The sequence below is a fragment of the Ictalurus furcatus genome, chromosome 1, assembly GCF_023375685.1.
Source record: "Ictalurus furcatus strain D&B chromosome 1, Billie_1.0, whole genome shotgun sequence".
NCBI lineage: Eukaryota > Metazoa > Chordata > Actinopteri > Siluriformes > Ictaluridae > Ictalurus > Ictalurus furcatus.
In genome coordinates this window covers 15,301,116-15,317,951 of record NC_071255.1, presented here as the reverse complement: position 1 = coordinate 15,317,951, position 16,836 = coordinate 15,301,116, and the positions used below count along the sequence as shown (strand labels likewise).

The 16,836-nt window shown below is 37.6% G+C and overlaps 2 protein-coding genes across 3 annotated transcripts; both read left to right on the top strand.

Moving 5' to 3' along the window:
* The first annotated feature begins 1,967 nt into the window (after window positions 1-1,967).
* Window positions 1,968-8,208, top strand: LOC128609725 (membrane-spanning 4-domains subfamily A member 15). The gene is made up of 7 exons (XM_053628444.1): window positions 1,968-2,184; window positions 2,922-3,115; window positions 3,664-3,765; window positions 4,225-4,281; window positions 4,480-4,653; window positions 4,815-4,934; window positions 7,887-8,208. Exons 2-7 carry the CDS (start codon window positions 2,939-2,941, stop codon window positions 7,971-7,973), a joined length of 717 nt encoding a protein of 238 aa, XP_053484419.1. The 5' UTR covers window positions 1,968-2,184; window positions 2,922-2,938; the 3' UTR covers window positions 7,974-8,208.
* Window positions 8,209-8,495: 287 nt separating this feature from the next.
* si:dkey-7j14.5 (uncharacterized protein LOC556563 homolog) lies at window positions 8,496-15,858 on the top strand. 2 transcript variants are annotated; one of them, XM_053628458.1, is made up of 8 exons: window positions 8,496-8,718; window positions 8,902-8,967; window positions 9,613-9,723; window positions 10,113-10,169; window positions 10,910-11,026; window positions 11,650-11,718; window positions 13,277-13,390; window positions 13,691-15,858. In XM_053628458.1, the coding sequence occupies exons 2-8, from the start codon at window positions 8,908-8,910 to the stop codon at window positions 13,775-13,777; spliced, it is 615 nt and encodes a 204-aa protein (XP_053484433.1). In that variant the 5' UTR covers window positions 8,496-8,718; window positions 8,902-8,907; the 3' UTR covers window positions 13,778-15,858. The 2 variants fall into 2 exon arrangements, with proteins under 2 accessions (XP_053484433.1, XP_053484441.1); XM_053628466.1 differs by lacking the exon at window positions 11,650-11,718 and having other exon boundaries at window positions 8,496-8,967.
* Window positions 15,859-16,836: the final 978 nt, after the last annotated feature.

The following is a 16,836-nucleotide window of genomic DNA, read 5'->3' as shown; positions in this document are numbered from 1 at the left end:
TGGGTGTAATGAGATGTCAGTACAACAGTACACCATTATATGGACATTTGAAATGATTATACTCTTAATGTAAGACTGTATTGTACTGTAGTATATGTTGCAGACAATGCTTCCTCTGCTAGCAGCATGAAAATGGCAGCAGCACTGCTGTGGAGTAGCACTGTTTTTGAAAAGCAATACTTTCAACAGGATTTTCACTGAGTATGCATACATCTCATTCCAAGAGTTCTCTACATGATCTGCATACCACCAGGCTACAAATGTGTTAAGAAACAGAACTGATCCCTGATCATTTGGGTGCAGGCACTGTGAATAGAGATGAAGATTTCTATAACAAATCTAAATAGTTATTATAATGAGATGACTGCTGTTATTCCAGTGCTTTTGTGGAGAGGATTCAAAAGGTTCAAAATAAATTGTCTTTAAGAATCAGCAAAATTAGCAAACTGTGGATTTAATGAAAGGCTTTCATCATTTAAGAAATTTACATTTCTACCACTTTACACAGACATTTCCAGGCCTCCAAATATGTTTCTTCAAAGTTCCTCAAGTCTTTTTAAATTGTTAGTGAGCCTACCAAAGAGGTGAAAACCTGCAGTTCCGCCTGGCATAACATTGGAGATTCCTGTTATATGTAATCTATGGTCTTAAATACAGGTTCCCAAACCTGGTCCTGGAGTACCCCTTGAAGAAACTGAAGAAATCCAGTGTTTATGCCTCCAAATAATGTGGCTGGTGGGCCCAAGGAATAGTTTTTCTTGTTAGCTTGCTAAACTTGCTTGTTCATGCACAACGTTATACTGTTGACACTAGACACCCCTTAGATTTACCCATGGTTGTGAGTAGGGCAGTGCTGACTGGTGTTTTTTTTTTTTTAAATATAAGAAGAACAGGTGCCTGTTATTGAAGTACTGTATATACCTGTGTGTGTTCTGTTTTATCTGTTGGTCCAGCCTCCTGTTTAATTCTCATCCCCTCCTCATCAGTAAGAGCATCAAAAGACTGAGGTCTTTGGGGTAACCATGAATAATCAACTGCCCCTTTCCTCTCACATTGTTAATTTGACATGCTCATGCTGATTTCTCCTTACAACATTAGAAGAATTTGTCCATTTCTATCCATATAGGCCACTCAGGTGCTTGTTCAGTCACTTGTCATTTCGAGACTGGACTACTGCAACTCACTCCTGGCAGGTTTACTTCTGAGCACCATTCAACCTCTGCAACTGATCCAGAAAACAGCTGCACGACTTGTTTTCAACCTTCCTAAATTCTCCCACACCACCCCACTGCTATGCTCCCTTCACTGGCACTGATTCTTGGCTACAAAGCTAAAAATGGACCAGCACCCACTTACCTTAAGTCCTGATCACACCCTGCACTGCACCATGCTCCCGTCGATCCTCTAGCAACGCTCGACTGGTCCCACCATCTCTCAGAGTACAAAGAAGGCATGCATCAAGACTCCTCTCTGTTCTGGCACCGAGGTGGTGAAATGAACTTCCCCTAGATTTCTCCCTAGAATCACTGGCAGTCTTCAAACTACAACTAAAGATCTATCTCTTCATGAATGTTTAAATTGGCACCTTATTTATATATATATATATATATAAAAACTTGTATTGTCCTGAGCAATTACCACTACAAATACCATTACAAGCCATCAGCTCTTTAATTAAAACCATGACCAAATGGTTTCCATTACATAGTAGGGCACAATTAAGGACGTAGGTCCTTAATGGTATCCACTAGACACAACATGCCACTAACAGAATGTAACAAATTACCAGTTGAGACCCAGAGGGACCATTACAGTTTCCATTAAAACCAATACAATTCCCATTATAATCATTACAAATTCTGTTAGGGTTACTATAGTTTTTTTCAGCTGGGAAGAGGGAGGAGACTATCTGTCCCACAGTACATCTGCCCAGACATGGTTGCCAGATTGAGCTTACTTGATTTTGCTATTTATAAAATGAAAAATGAAATGGGACAAATTTTATGGTTGATCATTTTGTCTAGGCTTCATTTGATTATTATAATTTGGGATAGTTTAGCGTAAATTGGACGGGTTTTAAATTATCCCCACTGTTTTGGAAGCAAGTCAAGGCAACCCCGATGAAATGAAACCAAACATTATCGGTACACAGCCACGTTCACTTTTAAACACCCGACCAGTTTGGTAAGTTTAAAATATCTACAGGTTTCGGGTTTTTATTTATCTAAACGAGCGTTCTTTTGCAAGATATCAGTGGTCTAATGGCAGTTAAGTCGCTTTTTTACAAACATACATAGATAGACGCATACGCTCTTCTTAAGGAGTGCCTGTTTCCTGTGCTTTAACTGCGCACATCACAGCTAAACGCCATATTTACATTATTTAAGTTTCAGAATAGCAGATTAAGGCCTGGCAATTTCAGGAAAAAACGCAAATTGGGGGTCAAAACACGGCGTCAAAAAACACCGATGTAGTTGTAGCGGTTTTGTATCCTTGGGCCTAATTTCCTCCCCATTACCCTTGTTTTTCCTTTTTGTCTTACACGCTATACTTCCAGCTACTGACCTGAACACAAGCAACTTCCGTGTGTTTGGCTACAATACCTTACTCACAGTGAAGGCAAACTAAAAATAATCTATGTAAATTTGGCATGCTATAAGCTACTATTATCACACACACACACACACACACAGCCCATATGCTGCGTAAATTCTCTCATTTTCAAATTCATGTGTGTAATATATGGCATGTATTAGTGCTTCCAAATATAATTACTGTACCTATATCAACATATATTTCAAACATAAATAAAAATATAGCCTAAGTAATAGAATCAGTTTGTAACATGTAGGCTACATAGCTGTCAAAATCGAATAACTCTCAGTCAGTCAGTAGGTTTTATGAACATCCATGCTTTACAGACACTGCTTTTTGAGAAATGACCTCCACAGTGACCACAGATGCTCATGGAGTCAGGGTGATGACCCAGATCATCCCTCTGGTGAGTCCAGAGACTGTCCAGTGTCCCGGTCAGAACAAAGACAGCAAGACTAAAGTACCTGAAGCCCCGTACATGACCAGGATGTTCCTGAAGGGAGAGCCTGTAGCATTAGGGGTAAGTATAGCCATCCACTCACTGATATAGTTCGTTTATAGTAAGTCACAAAATAAAAACAAACTCTGCTTTCTATGCATCATAGCAAGTTGGCTTAAAATTGTTATTGACACGGGGGGAAAATATATTGTCTGTGTAATCACAAGGTTTTAAATAGGTGGGTTTTTACAATGCAGTACAGTTTACCTACTCTTGGAAATGGAATAAGGAAAAAAAAAAACTTTTTTAATAACTTGATTCTAGTGCACTTGTTTGGTAAACCAGTTAAGTCTAGATTTGTTGATGTGTAACTGTACGATGTTGAGATATGTTCACTTACTCATCAGTTCACTTATGCATATCTATTTCTTACTAGAGTATTAAACTTGAATCCATTTCTTGAATCAATTCCATTTCATTTCTTGACCCAAAAATGTTAATACAAGGTGTGGCAGTGTATGCTACAGATGTGCTAGATAGAGATTAGGTGATAAAATCCCTTGAGTATTCTTTTTAATCACTTGTGTATAATTCTGAGTTGATTGATTTCGGGGTTTGGCCTTTCTTAGACTGTGCAGATCATGATTGGGATCGTGATGATAGCTTTGGGAGCAGTTACTTGGTTCACACAAATTCTGTATGGTGAAATCCCTCTGGGCCTTGGACTATCAGTGAGTATTAACAGCTTCAGCTCCAACAACATCCTTACACACGTGCTGAAAGCATGTCTAGAATTAAAAAAAAAGAAGCTGATAAAACATGATATTATTCTGTAACCTGTAACTAAAAAGCACAGTAATAGTATTAGGAGTCTATTCCTTCATTATTTGGTGTATTTGTATTGATGAGGGTGTAATATAAACAAAATGTTATTTTTATTCATTACCGCTCGTAAGCCTGGCCATCCAGCGACTGTTATGCCACTTGTGCTCCTTTCTTTCTTCTTCTTTTTAAATTGCTGCTTTTACAACACCTTGTGAAATGTTTTCACCCATTTTGTCTTGCAGTAACCCATTTTTATCAGAGAGGTGTTCATGCTTAATATTGTTACTTTAGTGATCTGAGGCAAATAGTGAACATTAAAACCTATTCACAAGTTAAAACATAAACAAATCACTAATGTTTTCTAGTTTATCTTCTCTGGATCTGTAACCTTGGGTGCACACAAGGGAACCTGTCCTCCAATTGTAAGTAATCCATATGAATTCAACAAGAATTCATCAAGCGTCATTGCAGTGCTTCAGATGTCTTTTGTGCCATTTCATTGTAGTGTAAATATACAAGTGTGAAATCCATATATCACTCCAGAATGCTTTGTTCAGTTCTGAATGAAATGTTACACTATGATGGGCTACAATACAGGCTAGGTTTTTCTCTTTGGTTAGATTAAAAGCACAATTGCCCTGAACATCATCAGTGCTCTACTTGCCATGTCCGGCATCTGCTACTTCTGCTTTGCACTTGCCATAAAAGCTAATTTGGATGCTTGTAATCATGATGAGAAAAAGGACTACTACACCGGCTACTATGACTGCCAGTTTGCAGCTAGGGGTCTGCAGGTAAGTGTTCTTGCTGGCATCGGCATTTTTTCTTTACAAAAATGTTTTAATGTTTTTCAGTATGATTTTTCTGGTTTATTGTCCACAACCATAGCTCTTATGTAATTTCGCTTGTATTAGTTGACTTTTTATTATTCCTACTTTTTTCTGACGTTTTTCAGAACTTAATAAGCGGAATAAAGGGCATACTTTTGATTTTGTCCGTGCTGGAGGTGTGCGTGTGTACCACAACTATTGTCTTTTCCTGCAAGGCCAACGTACATGCGTCTGGGACTAAAATGGTAAGACTTTCAGAAGGCTAGCTGATGGTTTATCTTACTTCTTCTGTCACTCAGCAGTCTGACTCTCTTTTAATGTGTAATATAAGTTTTTAAATTATGATTGTAGTAAATTTCTTCACCTGATATTCTCTAAAGATATATTTAGAGCTGCAACTAATGATTATTTTCATAATCGATTCGTTGGCCAACTATTTTTTCGATTAATCTGATGGGGGGGGGGGGGGGGTAACGGGACACAAACTTTCAGTACCATTTTTTCATTTATTTAAAATAAAATCCACAAACTGAGTGTTAGAAATATAAACTTCAGACTAAAACTTTACACACCTGTTTGTCCTATTAGATAAGACTGAAAAGAACCCAATACACACAGACACACTCCAGAATATATATTATTAATTTAGGACTGTAGTTTAATTCAGTGCTTTTTGTGCATCCATAAAAAATAATGCATAAATATTTATATATAATATAAACTAAGTTTATAACTAAATGTATAAACAGTAAACTGATGAAATTGATTGATTGTCGGTGACTCTGGGTATCTGCTAAAGCAAGCGGTGTCACATTATGTGCGTATGACGTCATGTGTGTTCCTTTTGAGATGATATTACCTTTCTAAAATTCACACGCTAGACGGTAGAGTACACAGTGTATAGTGTAATTGTATAGTACGTCATTTGGAACACAAATTTAGTATTTACTCTCCAATCGGTGTTTTCGGAACAGAAGTAACGTAGTGAGTAAATGTAACCCGTGCCACACGCAGACCAACTAATCGATAATGAGATTTGTTGACAACGATTTTCATAATCGATTAGTATCAATTTTATCGATTAGTTGTTGCAGCTCTAGATATATTTTGCACTCAGAAACATGAATTTGAAATGGTTAACTCCTTTTGGGGGCGCACGGTGGCTTAGTAGTTAGCACGTTCGCCTCACACCTCCAGGGTCCGGGGTTCGAGTCCCGCCGGGGCCACGTGTGTGTGTGTGGAGTTTGCATGTTCTCCCCGTGCTGAGGGGGTTTCCTCCGGGTACTCCGGTCTCCTCCCCCAGTCCAAAGACATGCACGGTAGGCTGATTGGCGTGTCTAAAGTGTCCGTAGTGTATGAATGGGTGTGTGAGTGTGTATGTGATTGTGCACTGCGATGGTTTGGCACCCTGTCCAGGGTCTACCCCGCCTTGTGCCCGATGCTTCCTGGGATAGGCTCCAGGTTCCCCGTGACCCTGATAAGGAGTAAGCGGTAGAATATGGATGGATGGATGGAACTCCTTTTGGATGGATTAGTATGATTTATATAAGTTGATATACTGATCATATACAGTGCTGTGAAAAAGATTTCTTCTGTTTTTGTATATATCTCATATTAAATAGTTTTAGATCTTCAAATGAAATACAATATAAAACAAAGGCAACCTGAGTAAACGCACTATACATTTTTATTTATTCTTTTTTTATTGAAGCCAAATAAAATGAGATCCAACATCTATCACTTATGTGAAAGCTAATTGCCCCCTTAAACTTAAAATCTGGTTTTGCCACCATTAGCAGCAATAACTGCATCCAAACGCTTCCGATAATTGGAGATCAGTCTTTCACAGTGCTGTGGTGGAATTATGGTGGAACTAGAATGACTTTTTTTCTCAATATATCATGACTTTATTCACCAAATACTCTATTTTTACTTTACAAACAGTGGTCCTAAAATGTCATTGCACATAGTAGTGTTTACCCTGCCCTAACACACCAATGCAAATCACCAATGTGGATAAGATTATACAGTAAAAAAAACAGCTAAATATGCAGCAGCAGGTACAGGATCAGGACGTCAGGAACTAAGGAACTTTTAGGAATGTTTATGCTGAAGGTCTAGTCCAAGACCTTGTGTTGTTCTACTTAAGGAAAGTTTCCAAACTCATGGAAATATGTCTATAATCAGGGTAGTTGGGGTTATTTCTATTTGCAAGTTCATACATATTTAACATTCCCTGCATTGAAGAGATGCTACTAGCCCATTAACATGGTTTATTTTACATTACACGTTAGAGTGTATTCCAGCCTCGTGCCCTGTGTTCCAGTGATAGACTCCACTGTCACCCTGACCAGGATATAGTGATTACTGAAGAAGAATGAATAAATGAATTATCCACTCTAACTACATTTGTTAAAATGCAGCTAAAATACTGGCAAGATGCAAAACTACACCATCTTGCCATAACTTTCCTCCTTCCATAAAACATAGTGACATCTACCTAAAAATACATCTCAATTATGTTCACTGTAACCAAGATTATGCACTTCATATATTTTCCCTAATAAGCTGTTGTCATTTATGCATAATACATAGTTTTTAATCAATTTGGAAATCACTTATTATTCAACATGTAATGCATTTTTGCCTTAAACATCATAAGGAATCACAATTACAAAATGACTTCGTATGGTAGGTAAGTATGTGCTTACATTGCTGTGATTTGATGTGTTGCAAATGCTAGCAGTTGTTGTACATGTTGCTTCAGTAATCAAACAGTGTACTTATCTGGCAGAAGGAAAAAGTTTGGATTGGATAAAAGAGAGTCTATGTAACTTTATAAAAGTGAAAAGCAAATGTTGGGATGATTTTAATTCATAAAACTGCCTGCTTTAGAGGGTTACATAGAGGGTTAAGCATCCAGGGATATGCATTATTCCATAACACACATTAGATCAGATTACATATTGATAGTAATACTCTATTAGAGCTCAAAATTGTGTTTAATAATTGTATTAAAAAATTTCATGAGTTTTGTGTAAATACTGCATGGTTTACAGGTGTCAGTAGAAATAAAATCCATATCAGTGAAAGTGGGTTATCCGGTCAATAATCATTGCATTTCTAACCCTGTGTATAACGTGTCATAAAACTACAGAGTTGATATGCATGCCACATTACTGTTGTTTGGATTGCAGGATGCGGTGGTGGTGCATGGAAGATGCAGCAGCCAAGAAGCTCTGTTGAACAGAGAATTGGCTTCACCTCCAGCCTATGAGCCCTGAGTGAACCCATCCTATGAAAGCAATTTATGGTTTAGAGTACAGTATAGTATTACATAGTTTACAGTAGTGCTTGCACCTTTTAGACAATAATGTAAGAGTCCCAGATATTACACTTAATTTTTTTCATGTATTCTGCTTTTGACGTTGCACCTTTGCACAAATTTATGCCACATTGAAAATGCCTGCAGTTATACTGAATACTTGTATTCTTCAATAAATGCTAAAGTGCACTTATTACCTGTGTGTTCCTCTTATCGCTGTACGATTTAGTGACACAATTCCCAGTGAAACTGAGCCATAGATTGATCTTCACAGCATAGTAGTGGGGTGAGGCAATACCTTTTGCTCACTTGCTGTGCCTGCATTTAGTGCATGTCCTTTTCACACAGAGACTGAAACAGTGTCGGTTCTTTAACATCATATTACCTTCTCCTCCTCCCACACCCACGACGTAGCACACTAGTGTCAATACTCTCCAGCAGTGGGTCTTCACTACTTGCTGCAGTCTGCCACACCACATTCTCAACTGCGCTCTTCAGCCCCTCTAAAGCGTTTAGATAATTCATCCTCCGCTGAAAAATACCTCACAACACAGCTCTTGGAGTCGAGGTTGCTCTAGAATACAGAGTTATTGAGCTCGCCCTCATTCGGCTGTGTCCGGATTGCTTCGCCTCATTACATTGAGAGTGCTGCAGAGGTTTGGACCCCTCCTCGGTTTGTCAACACCGCCTCTGCACAACTCAAGGTATGGCTTATTCAGACTCATGTACTGCGTGCAAAGGCAATCGGAGCATTTTTATTGCGATTGTTTTAACTTTAAGATGGAGCGAATGCGCGCGTGTGTGATGCGGTTCAGTCCCAGACTGGGATGCTGTCATCTTGCTGTGCTGAATAATGTCGTGTCGCTGACTGTGTTTGGCTCACACAGAGCACCATGTCGCTGTACCCGTCTCAGATTAAGGCTTTCAAGAGCAGCGAGCCCAAAACCCTTGGGGTGAGTTTTTTTTTGCTGTTGTTTTTTAATAATAATAAAGAGACTAGACTATGCCATATAGACTATACGCCATGGACAACAGCAATACCTAAATTCACTGGCCTAAATATTACTGACTATAGCTTTTGTACCTGATTGTGTCAGTAATCAGTACTGGTCATTACGAAATTCACCTCTATGATTAAATTACCACTGATAATACAAGGAAACGCCCATATCAACAATATATATATATATATATATATCTCTCTCTCTCTCTCTCTGTCACGCACGCACATAAACAAACACGCAAGCAAAGAGATGCAGCAGTGCTTTGGAGCAGATCCATTAGCCAGACTTCACTCTTTTGCACGTTTAGACTAGAGTGTACTATATATATATATATATATATATATATATATATATATATATATATATATATATCTCCATGGTCAATTTAATTGCCTGGCAAAATACAAATTGCATGTATTTTCATTTAATGCACTAATATAATAGATGATCTTATATGTTCTGCTGCCCTAATAGTTCAGAAATCCATAACTGTGATTTTAATAATTGTACTGCAGTTGACTGCAGTTAACTCATTATAGAAGAGCAACACCCTAGTGTATATGCTGATATATAAGCAGCGTATGTGTTTAAAAGGCAGTGGAGATCATCATTGGGTTGCTGACGGTCATTCTGAGCACGATTGTGTATAAACTGCACTACCACATCCAGCGGGAGGTCATCATCCTCATCCTGAATGGTGCTCAAGTAAGGCCTGGCTCTTATCAATTTATCAACTCGTTGAAAATATCGTCCAAAAATATATGTCCAAGTAAATCGAGCAATACCTATTGACCTATCGGAGGAGTAAGGAGTGAAGTAATTTTAAAAAAGAAGAGATTTTTTGAAGAGATTTTAAAAAATTTATTGTATGCAGTGTATTGAGTCAATAAGGTAAATTTAGAGTTTATTTTTCAGAATAAATGCATTCAGTTTAAATAACTGAGAGAATTGCAATGAAAGGAGGGTACGATAATAAATAACTGCACTAGTTACACTGGAATTCACTGGTCTGCTTTGCATGTCATGTAATAACATATTTAGGGTTGGTCGACTTACTGAAGTGATGCAGTGTTTTGTATTGCTCTTTCCTGCAGCTCATTATCACTGGAATTGTCTTGGTGCATACTGGTAGGAGACCATCTAAATGTCTGGTATGATATTTTGTATCCCATGATGAAAAGAAATTCTCCGTATAATGAGTATAATAAATGTATACAATCTGTTAAGCACTTTAAGTGTTTTAGAAAATGCTGGGCAAGTGCAATTTAGCCCTTTGGACAGCACCCAGTGCTGACTGATAGCCGGAATCTTGCTTCTTCAGCACCCTAGACATCTGTGTTTTATCCTCTCTTTTTTGGCTGAAAGGTAAATAGGCAAATGACCATTGCTTAAGATCTTTTTTTTTTTTGGATGATGATTATTAGCAGTGTTAGCACTGTGACTGAAATGCCAGTTCAGAGCAGTCAGTCATTCACTTAGATTTTCTCTGCTTAAAGGTTCATCTTTCATTGCACTTGAGTTGACTTGGATGTAACAGTTCAGCTGAAAGGCTGATTTATTGTTGAATGTTCTCTCTCAAAGCTTTATAGCAGTCGCTGTTGTAAGATTGTTTCTTAAATTGCTTCACTGTTTTTGTACTTTTTGCTTTTGTTATATATTCTTGTTATCGGATCCTTCCGGCTCATGCCAGCATCAATACTATCTGTGTACAACGCATTTGTCACTCTGCTGCTCAGCCTCTCTCTTATGGGGATGTGTCCAGTTTCATTCACTCTGGGCAGATCTCTGTTGAACTCATCTCTACAGTATGCCTGAAAGTTACAAGCAGATTTGCATTTTTTTGTACAGAGAATTCAGATTTGTTATTTTTATTTTTTTTTTATTTTCACAGGTGGGTACAACCATTGTTTTGCAGTTGCTAACCGCAGCATTTGATATTGTCGGATTTGGTCTCATAGCCCGACATGTGCCCTTTCGTGGGGAATCCTACTATTACAGAGACACTGAGGTAAACATTGCAACATTACACACCTCAGACTTTTCCATCATTTAATATGCCAATGCCAAGAAAATACCTGCAATATAATTTTAGAATTCAGTGTCCTGGAAAAATAATATTGCATGTTTTGGGCACCAGTCATGGACTTAGCTGTATTGCAGTTATATATATTTGTGTATGATCAGTTAAATTTGCCTTATATTCAAATGTGTGATGCTCAAATTGGAAAATGTTATACTTCCTGACATTTACTCATGTACCGCCACTCACATACCAAAATATATAATCAGAAGTATTTTTATTTTGTTTTGTCGACCATTACCTGTGAAGCAAGAACTTTCCTTATTTTATTGCAAGCGTGGAATCTGTTTTTTAATGATCATTTTTAATGTCTAATACAGGATCTCACAATAATCTCACATTATCCCTTAGATTGAGGCCCCTGGTTAGTTCATGCTTTATATAATACATTACAGTATATAGTAGGAATAGAAAGCATCAGATATAATGTGAAGAAATTCTCAGTTGGATGTACTACGTACCAAACTGAATAAATTGATAAAGGATATCTAGGAAGGTGTGTATCACCTCTGAGAAAGGTGTGACTCCAGGCTCTGCCCTGCTCGTTTCAGTGGTGTTGTGACCCACTCCATTCAGTGTGGGCTTGCTGTGGAGAAGGAGATAAAGCGGGACAGAAGGAGGTGAGTTATATTCTGTGCTTTGTTACATGTACCATCGACCAGATTGTTTAATACAGTAGTTCCTCTACAACTACATTTTTGTCTATGATTTCCTTTGGTTTTCTGAAAAAGTTGATTGGACCTTGACAAGGTTTTTTTTAACCACTAATAAAAATCTCACCACCATTCCAATACAGAGTTTTAAGAATGTATTTTTTAACAAAGTATAACATTTTCCAATGTGGCCTTTGAGCATCTGACACAGTATGGTATTTTATACACTAACTAAACACTTTATTAGGAACACTTGTACACCTATTCATTCATGCAATTATATAACCAGCCAACAGTGTGGCAGCAGTGCAGTGTGTAAAATCATGCAGACACGGACCAGCAGCTTAAGGTAATATTTACATCAGCCATCAGAATGGGGGAAAACTTTGATTGCAGTGATTCTGACCATTTTTTGTGCCAAATGCCAAATTTTTGTGCTGATCTCCTGGGATTATCACACCAGCAGTCATTAGAGTTTATTCAGAATGGTGCAATAAAGAACAAACATCCAGTGAGCGGCAGTTCTATGGATGGAAACGCCTTGTTGATGAGAGAAGTCAGCAGGGAATGGCCAGCCTGGTTCAAGCTGAAGAAAGGCTACAGTAACTCAGATAACCACTCTGTACAATTGTGGTGAGCAGAAAATCATCTCAGAATGCACATGTCAAAACTTTAGGTGGATGTGCTACAACAGCAGAAGACCATGTCAAGTTCCACTTCTGTCAGCCAAGAACAGAAATCTGAGGTTGTAGTGGGCACAGGCTCACCAAAACTGGAGAAGATTGGAAAAAATGTAGCCTGGTCTGATGGATCTCAATTTCTGCTGAGGCATACAGATGGTAGGGTCAGAATTTGGCACCAACAGCATGACTCCATAGACCCAAACTGCCTTGTGTCACCAGGCTGGTGGAGGTGGTGTAAAGGTATGGGGAATGTTTTCTTGGCACACCCATTTGGGCCTGTTAATACCAATCAATCATTGCTTGAATGCCACAGCCTATTTGAGTATTGATGCTGACCATGTGCATCCCTTCATGGCCACAATTTACTCATCTTCTAATGGCTACTTCCAGCATGATAATGCACCATGTCACAAAGTAAGTCATCTCAAACTAGTTTCATGAACATAATAATGAGTTCAGTGTTCTTCAGTAGCCTTCCCAGTCACCAGATCTGAATCCAATAGAACAGCTTCGGGATGTGGTAGAACGGGAGATTCGCAGCAGGAAAGTGCACCTGAAAAACCTGCAGGAATTGCGTGATGTAATCATGTCAACATGGACCAGAATCTCAAAGGAATGTTCCCAATATCTTGTGGAATCCATGCCACAAAGAATTGAGGCTGTTTTAAGCGCAAAGGGAGGCCCTACCCACTATTAGTATTTTGTTCCTAATAAAGTATTCAGTGAGTGTATGTGTCTTAATATTTACATTGCTTACATATATGATTTGAGCTCTGGATACTATTATGCTATTTCTGATATCATGTTTGCTCAAATTCTTTTCTCTAACTTTTTTTTTGCAGTTCCTGGTGAATGGCATTTTGGGCACCTTGATTGGTTTTTTGGTATTGGTGTGTATTATCGGTTTGGTTGTGGCACTTTTTGGAGTGTATGCCCTATCTGTTAGTGCTATTAAGGTAAGATTGCTGATATAAAATGCAATTTCATGTACACAAGTTGTCATGGCTGCTTTGTACTATAGTTCAAGGCAAAATATTTAGTTAAAAACTATAACTATAAGCATGGACGGTTAACATCCCATGGTAGGCTATATTCTTTATGATTATCTATGGACTAAATGAGCTATTATAATATATATATATATATATATATATATATATATATATATATATATATATATATATAAATATATAAATTGACCTTGCTTAAAGCTATTGCATGTGAAGTTTACATTTCTCCTCACCATTTGCCTCCAGGAGATGACACCTATTCCTACCTCCACTGCAAACGCACAGTATGGTGCCGGAGGACAGGCCAGGACTAATGTGCGTAATGGGAACTGACAGAACAAAATCTCTCACAGGATAAGATCAATGGTTTTAGCACAGTTTCATACCAATCAAAAGAAACAACTGTTTCAACTCTAAATCACACACAATTCGAACAAAAACTTTTGTGACAATGTAAATAATTTGTAAACAAAAAACAAAAACAAAAAACAACTGTTAGCTCGTTATTTGGCTGTTTTCTCACTCTGCAGTGAATTTTGATGGCTAAATAGTTGCTAGGACTTCATTCATTTTGCACTAATAGACAAGTTTGTTTGCATGAAAATACTTTTGTAGTGTCAGTAATGAGCAGGCCATAGACGTGAATGCTCTAAGACTGTACAGAAATGTAGGTAGCAATTCTTTTTTTTAATATGCTAACCAATTTGCAAATTAGACAGATTATTAGTCACAAAATACATGTTTGTACTGGACTACAACTGCTTTCAAAACAAAGAAAGAAATATGAGAGAAGATGTATAATATAGTATATTATTAATGCAAGTCTGTGCTGGGGTGCTGTAGAACATCATTTGCATGAAACATTAGTCAAATTATAAGGCTAGTAATGAGAGATAATACTGAACAACATTTATTAAGCTTTTCCTCAAAAAAACATTGAGTTCAAAAGAATCTACCAAGGAATCTATCTGGCCAACTCAAACAAAAACCTTAAGATTACACACTAGCAATATGTAATGAACACTAGTAATGTCAGTGTATTTGTAAGAATATTTGCATTTACATTTTTAGGCAACCAGACTTGACAGACTTTACAAAAGAATGAAAGCTTGATAAATATTGCCCAGAGTACACATGAAAGTAAGGATGTTTCTAATGTGGGAGAACTGTGTCAAGATCATCTAAGTGTTAACAAATGATTGGCATTGCTTGGCTTTTTTTGTCATCCTATTTTATATTTACTGATACTTCAGGAAAGCTATGATGACTGCCAACTCTGTAAGTGCCACCACTTGTGACCAAAATTAATGGACACTAACAACAAAAAGTAAGAGGTTGAAGCCTCACTTAAGGGCTCAGCCGGTATAATCTCCTCTTGTGGAAGCATGTTATCAGTTCACAGTACTGTCTGTGTCAGTGTGTCATTGCCTTTACAACAGCATGTCAGATTTACATTTTGCCTGTATTCTTCAACTTCTGTATATGTAGTGATGGAAAATCATAGACAGTGTCATGCGTGTTTATGTATGATTGATGTTTAAAATAAACATGATTTGCTAGACAACAGCAATGGAATATTTTCTGCATTAAAAAGTGTAAATAAAGGAAAGTGCCACACCCACAAAGTAAAATAAATATTCAGTATACCTAAAAATTTATTATGTTACTTTATTTTTTCATTTAAAAAGCACCAAAATAGTACCCCAGTGAGGTCTAAAGTAACACACTTGTTGATTCAAGTTCAAATACTTGCCCTGTCCTACTCGCCTGCTCCAATTTCATGTGGTTCTACAGTCCCCTCCTAAAATACTGGAACACAGGGCTAATTCGTTGTTTTTTTGCTGTAGACTGAAGACATTTGGGTTTAAGTTAAAAATTAAATATGAGAAGAAAGTTAGAATTTCAGCTTTTATTCTGTAGATGTGTTAAATGACAAAGAACATTTTGTATCAGACCACCCAATTTGTAGGTCAGCAAAAATATTGGAACATGGACTCACAGATATTTCTTGTTACCCAGGTGTGTCTTGTTAAGTTGATTGTTTAAACAATAAATAGCTCTGAACATCTACTCATGGTTTCAGCCTTCAGTTTCACCTGTGAAGACTGCATTTGTTGTTAAAAAGGATAAGCCAACATGAAAATCGGAGAGCTGTCTATGGGAGAAAAGCAAGCCATATTGAAGCTGAGAAAAGAGGGAAAATCAATCAGAGGCATTGCACAAACATTGGGCATAGTGACTACAACAATTTGGAATGTCCTGCAAAAGAAAGAAACCACTGATGTACTGAGCAACAGACACTGAGAACAACAGCAGCTGAAGACAGAAACATTGTGAGAGCTGTGAAGAAAAACACAAAAACAACAATCAGTGACATTACCAACAACCTCCACAGGACACTCTTGAAGGTATCACAATCCACCGCTCAAAGACTTCAAGTGCAGAAATATATAGAGGCCATACCACAAGATGCTATCTACTCATCAGCTGAAAGAATCAGAAAGCCGGATTGGAATTGGCAAAGAAATACAGAGATGAGCCACAAAAGTTCTGGAACCTAGATTAACCTCTACAAAGTGATGGAAAGGCCAATGTGTGGAGAAAGAAGGGATCTGCTCATGATCCAAAACATACAAGCTCATATGTGAAGCATGGTGGAGGTTGTGTCAGGGCTTGGGCTTGCATGGCCTTTTCTTTAACAGGCTCACTAATGTTTATTGATGATGTAACTCATGATGGTAGCAGCAGAATGAATAAAGAAGTTTGCAGGAACATTTGTCAATTTACAGAGAAATGCATCCAAACTAACTGGAAGGAACTTCATAATGCAACAAGAAAATGATCCAAAACACAGTCAATTCAACAAAGGACTTCATCAAGGGGGAAAAAGTGAAAGGTTTGAGACTGCCCAAGTTAATCACCAGATCTTAACCCAATTGAGCAGAATTTCAAATCCTGAAGAGGAGACTGAAGGGAGAAACCCCCTGAAACAAACAACAACTGAAAGAGGCTGCTGTAAAAGCCTGGAAAACCATTAAAAAAAGAAAAGAAAAAGAAGAAGAAACCAACAATTTGGTGATATCAATGAGGCTTGATGCAGTTATTGGAAGCAAGGCATATGCAACCAAATATTATGTTATTTTCTTTAATTTACTTCAAGACTTACCTTTTCTTATACTTTTGCTCACCTAAAAATTGGGTGGTCTGATACAAAAGGTGCTATGTTTTATGTTGTTTAACACATCTAGATGTAAATACCAGGAAATAAAAGCTGAAATAATAAATTTTCATACCCATCTTTTGATCTCAAACCCAAATGTCTTTGGTGTATAGCACAAACAAATGAATTGGCCTTGCCATTCCAATCATATCAGACGAGACTGTAAGTGAAT

Coding starts and splice junctions, on each gene's coding strand:
- LOC128609725 (XM_053628444.1), top strand. CDS start 2,939: ATGACCTCCACAGTGACCACAGATGCTCATGGAGTCAGGGTGATGACC. Junction 3,116..3,663: donor GAGAGCCTGTAGCATTAGGG/GTAAGTATAGCC, acceptor GGCCTTTCTTAG/ACTGTGCAGATCATGATTGG. Junction 4,654..4,814: donor TTGCAGCTAGGGGTCTGCAG/GTAAGTGTTCTT, acceptor GACGTTTTTCAG/AACTTAATAAGCGGAATAAA.
- si:dkey-7j14.5 (XM_053628458.1), top strand. CDS start 8,908: ATGTCGCTGTACCCGTCTCAGATTAAGGCTTTCAAGAGCAGCGAGCCC. Junction 8,968..9,612: donor GCGAGCCCAAAACCCTTGGG/GTGAGTTTTTTT, acceptor TGTGTTTAAAAG/GCAGTGGAGATCATCATTGG. Junction 11,719..13,276: donor ATAAAGCGGGACAGAAGGAG/GTGAGTTATATT, acceptor TTTTTTTTGCAG/TTCCTGGTGAATGGCATTTT.